Source organism: Xiphophorus hellerii, chromosome 17 (genome assembly GCF_003331165.1).
Source record: "Xiphophorus hellerii strain 12219 chromosome 17, Xiphophorus_hellerii-4.1, whole genome shotgun sequence".
In the NCBI taxonomy this organism is placed as follows: Eukaryota; Metazoa; Chordata; class Actinopteri; order Cyprinodontiformes; family Poeciliidae; genus Xiphophorus; species Xiphophorus hellerii.
Genome location: NC_045688.1, coordinates 4354996 through 4373087, shown reverse-complemented (window position 1 = coordinate 4373087; position 18092 = coordinate 4354996). Strand labels below are relative to the sequence as shown.

The 18092-nt window shown below is 36.8% G+C and overlaps 1 protein-coding gene across 2 annotated transcripts; it reads left to right on the top strand.

The window, feature by feature from the left end:
- The first annotated feature begins 2661 nt into the window (after window positions 1-2661).
- On the top strand, window positions 2662-17703 carry dcp1b (decapping mRNA 1B). 2 transcript variants are annotated; one of them, XM_032589685.1, is made up of 10 exons: window positions 2662-3131; window positions 3361-3401; window positions 3784-3911; window positions 11123-11189; window positions 12152-12311; window positions 12408-12500; window positions 12589-13312; window positions 13840-14075; window positions 15320-15532; window positions 15686-17703. In XM_032589685.1, exons 1-10 carry the CDS (start codon window positions 2979-2981, stop codon window positions 15761-15763), a joined length of 1893 nt encoding a protein of 630 aa, XP_032445576.1. In that variant the 5' UTR covers window positions 2662-2978; the 3' UTR covers window positions 15764-17703. The 2 variants fall into 2 exon arrangements, with proteins under 2 accessions (XP_032445576.1, XP_032445577.1); XM_032589686.1 differs by having other exon boundaries at window positions 2665-2802.
- The last annotated feature ends 389 nt before the right edge of the window (window positions 17704-18092 follow it).

The following is an 18092-nucleotide window of genomic DNA, read 5'->3' as shown; positions in this document are numbered from 1 at the left end:
AAACTTGTGGGTGTTACTCTAAGGTTGTAACTTATTCTATTGATAAAATGATCAGGATCAGCTGGCCCACTGGTTAAATTCTGATAGACTGTTACATGTTTCCTTTACCAACAGGAGACAAACAATCAGTCTTGACTGAGTACTTATTGGCAGTATTGATGGCCTGATAAATGACTCATTAGTACTATCATTTGCAAACTGACACCTTGCAGCCAGCACATTAGAAGCTAATGAGGTCAATTTTAAGCACATATACATGTGAGCTTACACCTTGCAAGGTTCTCAAGAAAAGGCAGACATAGTGGACCAAGAAGATTTTTATTTCTATCATGAGAATTGTTATTGAAATTGTTAGCATCACTATTTATAGCAAGGGAGAGGGATAGAGAGAGTCTATTTTTTATATTTTTTGTCAGAAATCCTCAGAAATCTGTCAAACTATTGAATATAGACAGAAAGCTCCGTTTTGACTTTCTGCTAAATGCTCGTTTTTCAAGGTTAATACTTTTTTCGTGCTCTGATGGTTTCATTTTGTAAGTAGAATAAGAAGCTGTGTGGAAAAAAAATATCATTTTGGAAATTTCACAAAGCTTAAAACTCCAACCTGAGAGTTCAACCTTGATTCAAAGTATAGTTGGAGAAGGATTTATTATCAGATCCTAGACCCGATACTGTAATTTATAATTGCTGAGTCAAATTTTAGAAAGATTTTTTTTCCTGTATCAGTTTCTGCTCTTGTCCTTGAATATTTCTTTCAGGAAGGATGTGTCGTATTTCCAAACATCTATAGCCGCTGCATTCAGTCTGTTCACTGAAATTTAATTGGTGATGGATTACAAAGTCGATTCAAGGGGGAAATAAGAAACTAAGTTCAGGTATTTAAAATACTTATACAGCTTACATTAATGCAATTTAATAATAATAATAAGATTAAGATTCAAGATTTTATTTTTTTGGCAGGACTTCCCTCCCCACGACATTAGCAACATCACCTACTGTATACAACAGCCATGGATATGTGCATAAAAATTATTCAACATGCATACATCCTAAACTTAATATGTACTAATAAATTAGCTAGATGAATGGGAAGAGGTGTCACAAAAAGCCATGGTTAGAGGAATCATTCAAAAACATACTGACTCCCTCTGTAGCACCAAAACCTGATCATAACCTATTTAATGATAGATCAAATATCATCAAATAGATATTTGATATAGATATATATCTAAACATTTGTTAAAATATTTAGATACCATTTTTGTCACATAAGTTTCAGGTCTGAAATCTAATAATTCAACAAAATCCTGGTCACAAATGCAAAGCATACAGGCTCAGCTCAAAAAACTTAATATTGTAAAAAGGTTCTATATTTTGTTTTCGCTTATGTCAGATTTTAAATTTTCAGTACACACAGAATGAAATATTTCAAATCTTTATTGCAATTTTGATTATTATAGTTTACAGGTAATGAAAACCCAGCATCTCAGAATATCTGAATATTATATAAGATCAATAAAAAGGATATTTAAAGAAGAAATGTCAGGTTTCTGAAAACTATGTTCATCCTTCTGCATTCAGTAATAGATCGTCCCTCCTTTGGTATGAATGCACGGTGACATGGAAACAATCAGCAAATGAGTGACAAGAAATATTGAACCCTTTCACAATATTTACATTTTTTTGATCCGTACTTGTGAATAACATCACTGTAACCTAGCAAAGAACATGAAGGTGTCAGCTGCTGTTATGTGTATGTTATGAATGAAATACTTGACTTGATTTTGAATGAAAAATAACAGCATCAGCTGAGTACACCGGGAGTCAATTAATGCCCCCGTCTTTTCGCTGGTCCTATAAGGATATTAAGAGTAGTTTTGGATTTAAAAATTGGTAGCATCATGTTTGTTGTAGGGAAAATATGTGTGCTACTTTTCAGATATTAGAAATATATTTGAAGTAAGGTCAATTTAGAAAAGTAATTTCTTTTTACATTTACTCAAGACTTTATCCTCACTAGAAAGACTAGAAAGAGAGATTATTTTTAGTCGAGGAGACTTCATAAACCAAGTAGAACAAGTTGAATACCACCCAGACCTATAAACATTGTGGCGTTTAAAAGTTTTCCTTTGTGAAGTTTTGAATTCAGTTGCATTCAAATTAACTACAGTTCAGGCATATACAGTAATTTAAAAACTGGAGATGAGTGTTGTCAGAAGCATCTCTTTAATGCCCCCTAGTGGCTGTATATGTAACTAGCTTAAACGCCATCATTATTCTTCAGAAAATTACAATCACATTATTTACTCAAAGATAAATTCATAAATTATTTTTAAAATCGTGAGGTCAGAGTAAATAAGATTAATAAAATAAAATAAAAAGTTGCTGCAGATGGTAAAATCAAAAATACCCTCTTAAGAAGCCTGCTGTTACATCACAGTGTAGTTTAATTTAAATGCGTATCAGTATCTGTTCTTTTGTCCAGAACGGCTCACTAAGACTAGACTTTAATAATAATAATAATAATAATAATAATAATAATAATAATAATAATAATAATAATAATAGAGTTACAGCTACTGATTTTAAAACATCTACATGTAACTGTTGGCATCCCTATCATATCGGAATTTATTTATTTATTTTGATTTTCAGACTTACACGTTTCTTTTATCGATTTTTCTAAGCTGAATTATAGGATCTGCATCTCGACGCGCAACTTGTTATGTCTGGGATGTTTACAATCTGCCGACTTAAACATGGCTGGTCAAAAACTCACTCATTACAGTTAGAGCTCGAAAAGTAAGAAGAATAGCTTTTACTTTACTCATACTCGTTTAAAGACAGTCAAGGGGATTCTAGTGATATAACTACATTTTCCACTTACCGTTTGTGTGTTTTTTTTAATTTTTTTATCAGTCTTTCTGTGAGTGTTGAGGTTTAAGCTTGCTAGCTGGATATCTTCTCCATAGAGAACGATGAGTTCTGCAGCTAGCAATAGCTGCCTTGCTGCTAAAGGGCTGGACATAAGTCTGTCTGCCCTGCAGAGACAAGACCCTTACATAAACAACATTGTGGACGTGGCCAGCCAAGTCGCCCTGTATACTTATAATAACCGAGCAAATGAGTGGGTAAGTTTTGAAAAAATGTGCTAAATGCTAGCTTAGCTTAGCCTATTTTAGCTTCTCTCTGGTAGGCACGCGTTTAAACTGGCTTCAGGTTTACTATTATTGAACATACCATAAGGAGTTATTATTTTAAATATAGAGTTTAAAATGTTTGAAATATTTAATTAAACTTTTATTTATTATTTTTTATGTTTTTATTTATTTTTGTTCTCAACACTTTATTGTTTTTCAGGAGAAGACAGAAGTGGAGGGCACTTTGTTTATTTACACAAGGTAAAGTTTTTAGAAATGTTTAAGAACGAGTAGTTTGTGTTTATCCACTAATTTGCTCCCGTCTTGTCAAGTCATATCCACAAACCTGTATTATTGTCAGTATTTCATAAAGGCAAGGCTAACAGAATGCAAAACAAGTAAAATATTTTTTTATGACATTGCTGTTTAGTAATAAATTTTCTATAGAAAAAAACCTCTCAGGCCTTAAAGTAACAAAATACACAAAGGTGGTTTCTGTTTAAAAGGTAACCTTTGAAGGAAATTAATTGCTCTGGATTTTATGTAGGTTTACTAGAGTAAAGTATAAAAAGTAGCTTTTCTAGCCATATTTATCAATAATTTTTTTAAATCTTTTTTGTGTTGTGTGCTTCTCTTATTTCAGATTGGCATCTCCTAGGCATGGCTTCACAATAATGAACCGTCTTAATATGGAGAATCTGACAGAGCCCATCACAAAAGACTTGGACTTCCAGCTGCAGGACCCTTTCCTTCTTTACCGTAATGCACGATGTAAGCAACATATGCAACAATACACATGATTTCAAGTGATTTACAACTCCTGAAAACTGTGAAAACAATATTGATTACTATTTAACCACACTTGTCAAAGATTTTTATTTGTTTACCATTACACAATGTCTCACGACACACTGGGAGCTTTGGTGACTCGGTAGCAAACATTAAATATCAGATTGTGGTGAGTGAGGGCAGTAAGAGTTCATCCAACTGGCCATGTGTATTACCAGTATGCAGACCATTAATGCATGACACTTAACCTGTGCTAACCTAACACATATTGCATCCAAGATACTTTGCAATATAATCTGTGCTGGTATTATGATGATGACTGTGATTTGATATATAGTGTAGCATTAAATACACACGTATGCATAGTTGACCTGTTAGTCATTGATATTGTCTGTTTTTTCCTCAGTGTTTTCCCGTTATTGCATGCACATCAATTGGGAACTGGGTTATAACAAAACAAGCTAAGTTGCTCTAAAGAGTATGTATACCAGTATTAGTTATAAGTAGAGGAAAAAAGGGAAAGTATTCTATACTGTGTTTAAACCGTACAGAAAAAACAAATGTGGTAACTTCAACTGCTCATAAGGATTTTATTTATTTTTTTTTTGTTTAACACCTGTAACATTTTTGGGATTAAATCATCTGTTCTGTATTGATTTTAGCATGCAGTGGTACCACTTATTTAGATGTGTGAAATGCCTTACAATTATTTATCTTTTATTGCTTTAGCATTATGTCACATTTAGTAATTTAGAAAAATAAAACATTTTTTACTAGCATCAATCCCAAACAACTTGGTGATTTAAAAATTACGCTTTTGCCTTATGCTCTTTAAAAGTGATATTTTGTTGATCTTCCTTCAGCACCCAGCTCACTGCATTGTAGCAGCATAAAATGGGTGTTCATTCAGCTAAGTGGCTAACGAAAAAGGGATTTTGTGTCACATCATAGTTATACAATGATAACACTAGAAGCCATAGATTACTTATAGAACAATTATTTCTAAATGCAGTATTTTTTTCCACTCACTTAGTAAACATACTCAAATTAAAATGAGCATTTTTCCAGGTTTTTCTGTTTGGATTATTTAGTGTGATTTGTACATATCTTTACCAGAAGTGCTAAAAATGTGGTTGGCAGTCTATGCAGACCTCCTTAATTTTTTTTTATTTTATTTTTTTAATTTTCTCCGAAGAGTTTTTATGGCGCTAGTGGCTCGTATTTTTAGACAGTAGGCAGACAGGAAGGAGGGTGAGGAGAGGGGGGAAGACATGCGACAAAGGTGGTCGGGACCGGGAGTCGAACCCGCGACGTCCGCGTCGAGGACTAAGGCCTCCAAACGTGGGGCGTGCTAACCCGCTGCGCCACCACAGCACGCCCCCAGACCTTCTTAATTACTTGACTCCCTTGCCTGTCTATAATAGATGTAGACTCCTCTTACAAAGTTAGATGCAATACTTCTCAGAAGCCAAGTTAGGTCATAATACCGATGGTGTGATCATGTCCCTACAGAAAGCAGGATAGATTTTGTGCAATGATTTGGAAGTCTGATAACAAATAATGAAAGGGGAGAAAGTAGATCATCTGAGTGGGAACTAGTAGCTCCATTTAAGGAACTAAGTAGAGACGTTTTAGTAAATTTTATCAGCCCAAGTCTCTCTGAGACCTACATACGACCCTCGCTCACACAATCACGTTGCTAAGTGTGCCTGTGGGACAAGAGTCTCACAGCACTACAAAAACAGCCAGCAGAGATTAGATACACCTCAACAGCCTCTGATAATCTAAACACAGTGACGCAGAAGTTGCTGACACACACACATCCACTCCCCCTGCACACCCACCTGCCTTCAACTCTCCTTGAGGCTTCCTAGGAAGCAGATGGAAGTGGATTCCTTACGCCTGCTTTGATCGTTCTGCTTCTCGACATAGATTTTGTGCTTACTCATAGTAATAATAAATAACCAGGAGGCTACTGGAAGTACTGTGTATAACATAAAGTTTACTAAGTGACCTTTTCCACTTCCTTTGATGGTTTGAAGTGCAAATTAAGGAATGTAATAGTTCAGTAACGGAGAATGAATTTAAAATGTGAGGCTGACTCACTTGTTGTGGGAAGAAAGAAAAAATTAAAAGTACTTTAAACAAGTAATCACGACAAAGCTGATGATTGTTTCCTCTGCTAAAATGGGAGTTATGTGAGTCAAAGAGGGTGTGTATTGCAAACATAATGGTCAAACCTAATGGTAGCCTTAATTTACTTTGATTATAAAACACCAAAAGAGGAGATATAAATAATTGTTGTAATCAGACGGAATTTTATCTCTATAGCTGCTGCGATTTAAAAGATTGTTGACTATCCAGATAAAAAAATAAAAAAGTACAAAGTTTGGCACATTAGTCAAGTAATAATGCCTCAAGTGCTTTAACATGCCTTCAAAACCAACACTTCTGAGTTATATTAAAGGAAAAAAGCTCTCGTGTGGTATTTTGGGTCATTAGGTTGCTGAAGAGTTGTTTTCACTGGCCAACATTCGATTCATAAGCTACTGGCAAAACTGACCGTCCCAGTGCATCGTGACCTCTGGTGGAGGGGTCATGGAATCTTATCATTACACAAACATGTAGCCCTCTGAGCGGCTGTAACTTCCTGGAATGGCGTTTGGCACAAAGTGGCATCGCAGGCTAAAAATAAGCAGCAGAGATATACCACAGAATGGGCTAAGATTCAAGCAAGAGCCATGTAGTGCGAGCAAGACGTTATTTCCCCATCCTCAAGAGGAAGAGGCTTTTAACTTTCCCTACAGTTCTGCTATGCATTATTATTATTATATGCATTATTTTCCAGCTTTCAACAATTGTTGTTGTTGTTTTTCTTTTGTTTCTTTTTTACAAATACAAATCAAAAATGTGTGTCCAGTTAAATCAGGTGAGCATTAAGACGAATTTTAATATCTTTGAAGGAGCTACAAAGTTGCACTGCTCCAATGGAAAACAAGACAGCTTATAATTGTGCACTTTACCAATATGACCTTCATGGAATAGCAGTGAGAACAAACCAATTGCTGGAAGAAAGCCATGAGCCCTCCTGTTTCCCTTTAGCCATTTAGCAAACATGTACAAGACTATGCTCTGGTCAGATGGACTAGAAGATGAACAGCTTGATTTAAATGTGTGGGAAAAACTTAACACCAGGTGGGCTCACCACTTTCACAGTACTTGCAGTGTCAAACTATTTGGATGCTTATGCTTAAATTGAAGCTGGTCAAATGAATGGGCAGGACTGGATAGTCCTGGAAGAATTTTTATTTTTATTTTTTTAAAGAATTGAGACTTGACTGGAGGTTCGATGTTTTCAGGACACTATAAGCATGCAGCTAGAGTTACAAAGAAATGGTTTAGGTAAAAGTATGTTCAGTGGTTTGAATGGCCCAGTCAAAGTCCAGACTTCAGTGAATTTGATATTCTGTGACTAAACTTGAAGGTTGGGCTTCACAGATCCTCCCCTTCCAGTCTGACCAAGCTTGAACTTCCAGTAATAATTTGACCCACTAGAAATGTAAGACACACAATTTAATTGTTTATCATCATAAACAAACTTGACATATCTTTTGTGAATATGATAAAGAGTTTGATTGTATATTGACGTGGCAGTACTAATGTGCATAAAACCAAGCTCTCTCTTCTGTCACAGCCTTTGATCTCCTTCAAATCACATGTGTGGGTAGTCTTACCTCCGGGTCTGATGTACTTGTATCCCAAATCTCTCTCGGACACCAGCGACCCCTTAAATCGGACCTCGGGTTCCTCCTCCAGTCTCTCATGTTTTAGTTTCCTCTGAAACAGGCCCCTCAGCATGGTCCCAGAGCAGTGGAGCAGTTTTAAATTTCTTCAACAGTTGATTTTAATTTATCCTTTTTCTTGCAAAAAAGTCCAGAAAAATTGCCAAAGATAATTTGACACTATTAATTACTGGTCTCTTTAGGCCCTGTCTTCAGTTGCAAATTTAGGTAGAGATATTTACAGCAATTTTTCCTTCACTGTACATTTATTTAACTCTTAAGTTTCAATACGTACTCCCCTAAGAATCTAACCAAAAACAGCTATGGGTCTTCTACTACAACAATAACTCCAAAAAAAGTGTGCGTCTTACTTTAAGAGCCGAGCCAATAGGAATGTACACAAATAGTCTGTTATTGTGAGCTTTCTTTGCAAATCTGGTCTCATTCTGACGTAAAAGTCAATCCAAACTGTCTTGAACAACACATCCTCCACCTTGGCCAACAAAGCTTTCTAAAACAGGAGAAAGTCTTCATAAAGATTCTGTTTCCAGCAGTAAATGGTTAAGAAGCGAATGCAGAGCAATCATCATGTGCTCTCTGTCTTGGTTGGATTGTCCCGGTCCCTGAGGGTTTCAGATGCGGGTCACTTGCAGACCTCACCGGACAGTTGTTAGTTGAACTTTCTGGCATCCAGGTTGAAACGCCGACAATCTGGAAGGTTTCACTCCTATCTTCAGCTGTTCTGAACAGAAGGTTGTCCTGCTGAAGGTTTCCTCCCACATGGTCACTTAGCTGTCTTCCCAGTTGTAGTGGTATGGCTTTTAGCTTGGGTGTTACATGTCTGACTGCCCTCCGCCTCTTCCCTCCAATGTCCTGGGACCAGACTAGAGCCTCCCCTCTTTTTCTCCTCCGTACAGTTTTTGGTGGTCTTCCTCCTGCCTTTCTTCTAGCAGTCTTGCCTCTTCACTGATAAAACAGACACTTTCTACAAATCAGGGGTCAGCATATACCACACATTATTGGTAAGACGTCTAAATAAGCTCTTACGTTTTTGTTTTTTTTATCTTTGTGCTCTTTACTTTGGTCATCCGTCTCTGTGGCTGCGTTCGGAGTGGTCAAAGAGGCGTCAGAGATTCTTACCCAGTTGTCTTTCTGTCACCTTCAGTTCTGCTTTTTTGTATCATTAGCGAATGTTACCTGACAGCTCCGAGAACTACATGTTCCTATTTTTATGGAGTTGATTATCTCCCTCAAACACACCTCACTCCTTCCTATCAGTCCTGCTCATTTTTCTTCAATTTTCCAGCTGTCTGACTTCGACTCTGTGTGTGTCCCGGGGTCTCTGTCAAGCTGTCTCATCCCCAGTGAGCGCTAAGTGGCTCTGGCTCCACCAGTCAAGTCTCCCACTGCAGTTACTTATTTGGAATAGGGCTGATTTTTCCCAGGGTCTACTTAACTGACTGTGTATGTCTCTGCCGGCCCCTTCTCTGTCTGTTCCTACATCACGCTGACCTCTCTGGTCTGTGTGCCGGATTGGGAATACATGTTCTCTGTGTGGTATTGATAGCTACCACATAGATACTTTAGTTGTTTTTCTTTTTACACAAGGAGTGTATCTCTATTTTTTGTTTGTTTTGCGATAGTACTTTGTTTAAACCAGACAGTATTTTGTTTCCTTTAATGTGTCTTATTGGCTTATAAGGACATGAAAAAATAAGCATTTATTTAATACACACAATATATTCCAGATTAAAGTGACGAGAAACAACTCATTGCACAGACAGATAATAAGCTAATATTTCTTGTATTATAATGCCAGAATAACAAAACTGATTGTGAATCATACTGTCTTATTTCAGTCAAATTAATCCAGTAAATTTGTTGTATTGTTATTGTAACTAGTAAACAGCAAAACAAATTTGTGTTTTTCTGAGATTGTTCAACAAACTAGTGTGAAAACAAAATCATCGCCACAAGCTATCTTAAGATTTTCCACATTTTGCACGTTGCCGACATAAACTTTAATGTGTTTGAATTATATATGATGGATAAAGATTACTATAAAGCAGAAGAAAACTTCTACAAGATTTTTTTTATTTATTTTACATTTCTGCAAATTAAAATATTAGTCAGCCCTTTGCTGTTCATACTTTGTAGAAGCACCTTTTGCTCCAGTTACAAGTGCTAGTACTTTGAGTCATACCCCAACCAAGTTCGGATGTTTAGGAACAGAACGTTGTGGCCGATTCATGATGTTCCTGCTGAGGAAAGCATCTCCACATCATGATGGTTCCACCACCATGTTTCATGGGGATGATATACTCAGTGTGAAAAATGTTAGTTTTCTGCTATTTGCCAAATTGGTCAAAATGTTCATTTACGCAAGCATGTGTTCTCGTGACCTCATTTTTGACAATGGCTCTCTTTTGATACTTATTCATAAAAGCCAGACTTGTAAATTGTACGATTAATAGTTCTCTCAAAGAAATTTTTTTATGCGAGTTGTGGATCTCTGCAGCTCCTTCAGAGTCACCATCGGCTTCTTGGCTTCTACTCTGATTAATGCTCTTCTTGCTCACTTATATGTTCATCATGTAATAATAAAACACCATAGAAACCTAAAATGTTCAGTCTGAAAATGTTAGGAACTTTAAAATGCTGTTTTTGGAACATTGCGTTATTAATTCTTTTTAAGCTATAAATTAACAGTAAGACTGGATTCATTCTGACTCTGATCTCTCACCATTTCCTTTTCTTATTTTCTGTATTTTATCAAAGATCCAAACTAGATAAAATGAGATATAAAATGTTTTGCACCTTTTCCTGCTAATGGGAATACAGCAATTCTGGTGCATTTTGAGGAAATATCACACATAAAAACAGTTAAATCATTTGTAGTTAAATATAGGAAATATACTTGATTAATAAAACATATTTAACTTGCTGCCATGCAACCTTCTAAAGAACCATGTTGGAATGGTTTCCCTCTTGTCCTCGCTATGTTTATACAGTTCAAGAGACTCCTGGGGCCCATGTTTCACTGCATAATGGTGCTGCCTGCCTCTGTTTCCCATTGGCTTGGCTGGGAAATTACTCATTTTAAAGCCTCGGCTGTGTGGATTCTGATGTCATAGAAGAAAATTGGAGCTATTTTATGTCTGTGTATTTATTTGATTTTAAGGTTATGAGTAGGTCAATTTGCTCATTTTGTGGTCTGCTGACCTTACCAATGATCTCATCCCAGAACTGTAGAGTCGTATTTATAAAAATTGATTTTTCTGCTCATTGTCTGAATCATTATTGCAAAGCATCTTGTTCGATTTTCATTTTTTATACTTTTTTATAGTACTATTATTATTACTGTAAATGTGTTTGTTCGGCTGATTAAACCTTATCTTTTTTTTTACTCAGTGTTTATTCATGGGATCTGGTTCTACGATAAGCAGGACTGTCAGCGAATTGCACAAAGGATGAGGATGTAAGTATAAATTTAATAGATGGCAGTTTCACATAAAATGTGACTGTTTCATTTAGGAGTTGTTTTGCAATCAAAAACTAATGTGTTACAGAAAACTATTTACTTCTGCTCATTAGAAGATGAAGCTATAGACTTGCAACCCAAGCCATTTGAGGCTATGAGAGCTTTTATGATTGAATAGGCTATTTCTAGAGTAGTAAAGCTACGAGAGTGGAGCTTTAATCTGTTGAGAATTTGCACAAATGCTAAAACTAAAATCTCTCACGTTTTGTCTGTAAACACACAAAATAACAGCAGATACTTTAACACATTTGGAGTTACAATTTTCTTATTGAAAAAGTTAAGGGTTAGAGATGAGTTCATTGAGTCATAAATGAAAAAAATTCATAATTCCTTAATTTTCTGTTTAATTTGAAACTACTGCCACATCAAAGAACTTTCAACACATTTTTAGCTGGTATATTTATTTGTTTCTTGCAGGTCTTTATAATTTTTGGAGATTTATTTTATTTCTCTTACCTTCCTCCTCACAGTGGGTGGCTTCAAGTTAAACTTGGACCCTCTCTCTTTTTCTGTCACAGTTCCAGCTGTTTTAACTTTTTAATTGATCTAATCTAATAGTAAATTTAATTAAGTAACTATTTTTTTTACATGAATTCTTAGTAGTATCAATAAGTATAGTACTAGGGTTGTTATTTTTCTTAATTTATATAAAATATTAGTTTTGCATTGGATTTATTTTCCCATTGCATAAATGTTCTCCAAGTAAAGTTTGATTTTCTTTCAAGTATGAACATTTTAGAAGTCTTCTGCATTTATTTCTTGCTAAAACATATCCAGGGTGCATATTTTAAAAAAAAGAAATGTGCAGAAACATTTACCCTAGTTAGGTTTTCTAACTTTTAAATCTTTCCTTTAATTAATGGCCTGAAACTGATGCGGGGAATCTGCACTTTGTCCAGTCTGACCCAGCAGGAGCAGATCCTCGCTCAGTCTCAGGGTGGTTCCTTATCCCCTAGAGCAGCAGCAGGAGGAGGAGGTGTCTTAGTCGGAGGAAATAACGAGGCGAAAGCGGTCGACATCATTCAGATGTTGACTAAGGCACGAACAGAGTATGATAAGGTAGCGGAACCCAGATGTTTCTTTTAGGTTTACATCATCTGTAAGGGTTCTAATGGATTCTTTTGTGTGTTTTTTACACTGTTGTCTTACTGACAGTCTACCTCAGAGCCAAAGGAGATTGGGGGCAGCAGTGTACTGTGTGGAAATCCTAATCTGATCAAACCAATACCAGTTAAACCAAACACTCAGGTAAAACACACACATAATGTGTTTTCAGGCTGGAAAATATCACATTTCTCCATAATATTTCTACCTGTGTTAATTTTGTCCCTTCCAGGTGAATGAAGGAGCAGACACCACGGTTGTGACCTTAACCACCCTGTTAGGCTCTCAGCATCAGCACCACCACCCTCTTAAATCTGACCCAGTTCCTCCTCTGGCTGCTTCCACGGCAGCAGGAAAGGTCGCCCGCCCACCTGTCGCCCGCACACTGACCTATGAGGATTCACTAAACACTGGCAGAAACGTCGCCACCTCGGGAGGTGGAGACCCAGCAGTCGGGCCGGCGGACAGGGAAGAGAGCGGGAACGCTCTCCGCCAACTGCCGAACCAACTTCAGCACTGTCCGGCCATTGCAAAGCTCATGCAGGGACAGAGGGGGGCGGCAGCAGCTGGGGGTGTGCTTCAGACACTGTCCGAGTCCCCAGAGAACCGCCTGTGTGACAACGGGGTGCCGCTAGAACACCACCACCACCATCATCCCCACCATCACCAACATCAGCACCCCCACCTCCATCACCACCACCAGGAGCAGCAGCACGACCCAATAAAGCGTCTCCTGCAAAACCATCCACCCCCTCTACTCGCCACTTCTTTCACTGCCGCGGCTCCTCTGGTGCTGCAGCAGAACCCTTATCCCGCCTCTCAGCCTGGCCAACTGGATTCTGTGTCACGTTCCCACCTCGAAGCACAACAAGGTCAGCAGCTCCTCCTCGGCCTGACGAAGTTACAGGCAGAGATACAGAAGAGAGGGCCGACGGATTCTGCTGCCATGGGAACAGGTGCAAAACCTATTTTACTGTGATTCACCAAAAGACAAACCAGAAAAATGTACATTAAGCAGTTTTTATTTGAAAAAAGAATTATTGATTAATAAAGTTAACTAGTAATCTAAAGTTAATCTAGATTAAAACCTATTTACAGATATGAGTGTTTTTATCTTAAGTCCGAAATGTATATAAATTATGTGCAGTTTTGGCATAATTACCGTTCTCTGAATGTGTTCTTTTTCAGAAAATGTAGTTTTTTTGAGTCGGTATACGCCAGTTGATGTTTAACCGATTAATAAATTAGTTGGTGATTTAGCGTGATAAATCTGTTTGATTGTTTCAGACATCATTTCTGTCAAATCTGGTCTGATTTAGATTTAAAAAATATATTTTTCCAATAACTCACTTCATATTATGTGACTTCTGAATATGTCTGTCTGTTTATCTTTCAGCGTGAACCTTAGCATATATTCAACTTTATGCTGCTTTAGTCAGTGTTTGCTGTGACCAAGTAATGATGCCCTATGGTTGTTCACCAGGTTTGTCATCCCAGATGCAGGGTGTGGTTTCTCCTCATGAGCTCCTGCAAAAACTCCAGCTGGTCCAGCAGGAACAGAGCTTGACTTCCCACGAGCATCCTCGACTCCATCCGCATCCAGGACTGGCACCTCGATTCCTGGGGCCCAGTGCGAGTCAAAGCCAAGGCTCATCTTTAGGCACAGGCCCAACCCAGACTTCAGTTGCCCCAGATCAAAAAGCTGAGCTGCAGTTTCAGGTAAAAAAAAATAATTCAGTTGGAAGCTGAATACAGGTCATTTTTTCTCTTATCTATAAAATTCTGTAGGTAAAGTTTAAAGTTGTTAATGTAAGAGAGAGAATAGAGCAACAGCAGTGGTTAAACAGTAGCTCTTCTTGATTGAAACAAAACTACAGCATGAGGAAATGGAAGGATTGTAGTTCTTGTTTCCAACAGTTGGTGTCATTAAGGACCAGCAGTTCTCTTCCCATGACTCTTTGTGCTTTGTCACATTACAGCATCAGACATTTCTTTGCAAGAAAAAAGAAGTTTTTTGGAAAAGTAGTTAACTTTAAAGACCGAAGCTCATAATCGGTTGCTTAATAGCACACTTTGTTTTTGTTGTGAAATAGTGAGGCAGATTTTCAGATACAGAAACTGCTGCAACTAGACTTTCTTATGGCATTTACATAGCACATTAGAAAAGTATTCATATCTATCTAATGCCTTAAAATCACCCTATATGTCACTATTCACAAAAAAACTGGGATGAGTGGCAGCATCATGCTGTGGAAAGCTGATTAGTACATTGGAAGATCTAGTTAGTTAAATATAGGGGAATTCAGGTAGAAAACCTTTTAAGTTGAAAAGATTTGGAACAATGACCTTGGTTCACTTTCCAGCAGGACAAGGAGCCTAATCCTAGATCCAGAATTGAAATAAAATGATTTATTAAAATCATGTCAGTGGGTTAGCATGGTCCAGTCAAAGTCTAGATTTAAATTCAGTTGGTAAATTTGTGGTAAGACTTCAACAACAACAGTGGTTAAACAGTAGCTCTGTGATATTCACAGACACTTTTTCCAAATTAAAATAACTTGAACTTTTTTCTGAAGATACATTTGCAAAGCTGTGATTGCAGCGAAGTGTGATTCTGCAAAGAATTTATTCAGAGATTCTGAATACAAATGAATGCCAGACATTTAAAATATGTAATTGTGATAAAATGTTATTTTCTTCCATGTGTATCACATCAGATATCAACATTATAAGTTAATAATATTTTTGTTTTGGGACATGACAAACTATATAAAGGTGCAAGAGGTGGAAATACTTTTAAAAGTTTCTCTTCAAATTTTCCACGGCTTGAATCTAATATATTACCAGCTGCTGTTGCATGTGAGTTTATGTCCTCAGCTGCTAAATCGTTCATGGTCACCTACGGCTTTCAGCCTGGATGTGTACACTGAGTTCCACTTTAATCCCTGTCCCTGTCTGTGCAGATCATCTCCCCACAGCGGATACCTGCCACAGTGGCCCCCATCCTGCTCCTCTCTCCCAGTGTGTTCACTCAGACGAAGTCCAGCAGCAGGCTACCAGTGGCTGCTCCAGAAAGCAGCTCTGTACCCTCAACCTTATGCAAACCTTCACTGCAGGAGGAGGTCAGAGCTCTTTCTAGAAGCCAGCTTCAAGCAGCACTGCTGCACCTGATTCAGGTAAAACCATTAAACATACCTGACACTTTGCATTTTAATTGTTTTATTTTAACTCTTAAACAATGTAAATGCAGTGTGTACACTCCGTGGTAATAAACATACATGCTTAAAAACAGCTTTCTGCGCTAAGTTTGCTTGCTTACTTTGTTTCAGACTGACAGCTCATTCCTGGACTCCATCTATAAAGCATACGTCAGCCGCTTCGCTAACAGCTCCGGCAGCAAGTACTGATGACTCTTCACACCCACTGTCTGTCTGCACACACTTCCTGTCCAAGGGCTGAATCTGATGTTTAGTGAACCACTTTCTCCAAATCTCACTTACTGTATTTAATCTCAACAGTCCAACTCACTTAGACCAGTCTTTTAAAAGATAAATACAGGAATAGAAATGCTAAATATTTTTGCTTTTAGCAGTAAAATACACTTTTTCAGTCTAAATTACAAAAGTTGGCTACATTATATTGACAATAATAAGAACACACTGCTCCTTAACGGTTTTAAAAAAAAAATTATAATGACAACTACAAATTATATTCTGCACAGTTTATTCAGGTCTTGCATAACAATATAACACTCTTTTAGCAAATGTCATTATCGACCAACAGGCTTTAAACTTGGACTTTGATTTGGTTTTCTTTATAGAATCCAATTGCAGCAAATATGTCAACATTATAAAAAATGTGATTAAATTAGGCCTGTGACATTTCAACGGCATATATCTGGGGGCTTTTTTTTTCAAATTGTGTTCAGGCTTGTAGTTCACAACTGTTCCTTTCAAATGCTTGGAACTGAAAAATAATTATGAAAATGTGAAAGAAATAACCAGGCCAGAATGTTGCAAAATATTGTCGTTGGATTGCTAAACCCGAACAAGGACTAAAAATCCGTCCTTAACACAGTGTCTACCCAAGAAAAAATTGTTGGCAACAAAGTCTCCTTTTTTGCATTGCAGACAGTGGGTGTGCATTGCATTGAGCTATGCAGTGGTCGTAAAAGACTCACTTGTCCAAATCTGTGTTTTGGGGGTTTAAACTGCATAACTTGTAATCAAACCTCAAAATGTTAAAGGACACGGTCTGTTACTCAAGCTCTATATGTACATCAGCAGTTTTTTCCTGCAAAAACATGAAATTTGGCTTTAAAAAGTCACTTCAAGTTAAGGTTATTCTTTTGGAGGTAAACAGGAATTTTAAATTGACAGTAGCAGCTGACTGACACAATCAGTCATTTGGCTCAGACACAGAGAAAAGAAAACTGTTGTGAAAAAAGCTAATTAAACATGGAGGACAGTTGTTTGAAAAGTGGTCATTATTGAAATGCAATATGTGGACGTTCAAGGCTCTTTATGACAATAGTAGTTGTTTGTCCTAACATCCTATTTCTATGAGGGGAAAAATGTATGATCTTACTCCAAGTTGAATAAACTAACAAGCTTCATAGAAATCTACTCACAGCTACCTCACAGTTTGCTCATTTAGATGTGGAGCTATAATTTGATTGTAACAAACAGCAGTTTTTAAGGCTAATAATAACAAAACAACTTTATGTTGAACCTTTCAAGATGAGAATCACAAAGTGTTTCACAACAAGGAAAAAAGAAACAAGAATATAGGAGCAGATAGAATAATAAAATGTTAGTTTTTGAAATTTACTCATAACTGCAATGTTTTAGCATGCTGAAATGCTCAGGTCGTTGCCACAAAGTGAGCTTCATAAAACAAGCAACAAAAATATGACTATGTCAACATAAGATTGGCACAACTTAACATTTTATTCACGTCTTACTTTTTCAGTTTGATTGAACTGATGTGTATTGTCTCAGTAAAACCTTACTTAAATGACAGAAACGATTTAAAACACAACAGAGAAAACTTAAGCATATCCACTTTCTACTTGGTTATACTTGGTTAGAAATTCTTACCTTGGCAGGGTCAGTGTGTGTTTAGCTTTTGCTGTGACGTTGTACATAGCTGGTCTATACTGTAGCAGTCAGATAACAACAGTAAATGTTTTTATTAAAATAAAACATTATTTTTGTATTCCAGAAGGACAACATGTAGCTTTCACCACACCAGGAAAAAGAATGCTGCATTTAATTTCTAAGATCTGTTTATATTTGAATTGAAATATTGTTTTCTTTTAATTCAAAGAAATACATAAGAATTGTTTCTACTTGTTTTTTTTCTTTTCTAAAAGATATTTTGTTAAATGACTAATAAAATATTCTACTCCATGGTCCCTGTGTTTTTCTTTTGTCTGTTTGGTTCATTGCTTTTCTGATTATTTCTCTTGAAGATGGATGAAACCCAAAGATAACACTAATCACTAAAAATATGTTATCATCATTGCTTTAATGTCACTTTATTGCCTTATTTTAAAGAAATCGATGGTGCAGTGTAATGTTCACAGTGACTAATCAGGAGCTTTTACACGTCTAGCAGAATGGAAATAACTTGGTAATTAACTGCAACAAAGTCAATGTTTTTTGTTTGTTTTTCTTTTTTTCCTTTTGTTTCTACTTTGGTTAACAAGCCAGCATAAGAGAGTTGCTGGTAAAA

What these genes read in the sequence shown, in the direction of transcription:
- dcp1b (XM_032589685.1), top strand. Translation starts at nt 2,979, where the DNA reads ATGAGTTCTGCAGCTAGCAATAGCTGCCTTGCTGCTAAAGGGCTGGAC. An exon ending in CAGTTAAACCAAACACTCAG is followed by an intron (nt 12,501 to 12,588) that starts GTAAAACACACA and finishes TGTCCCTTCCAG; the next exon opens with GTGAATGAAGGAGCAGACAC. An exon ending in CACTGCTGCACCTGATTCAG is followed by an intron (nt 15,533 to 15,685) that starts GTAAAACCATTA and finishes ACTTTGTTTCAG; the next exon opens with ACTGACAGCTCATTCCTGGA.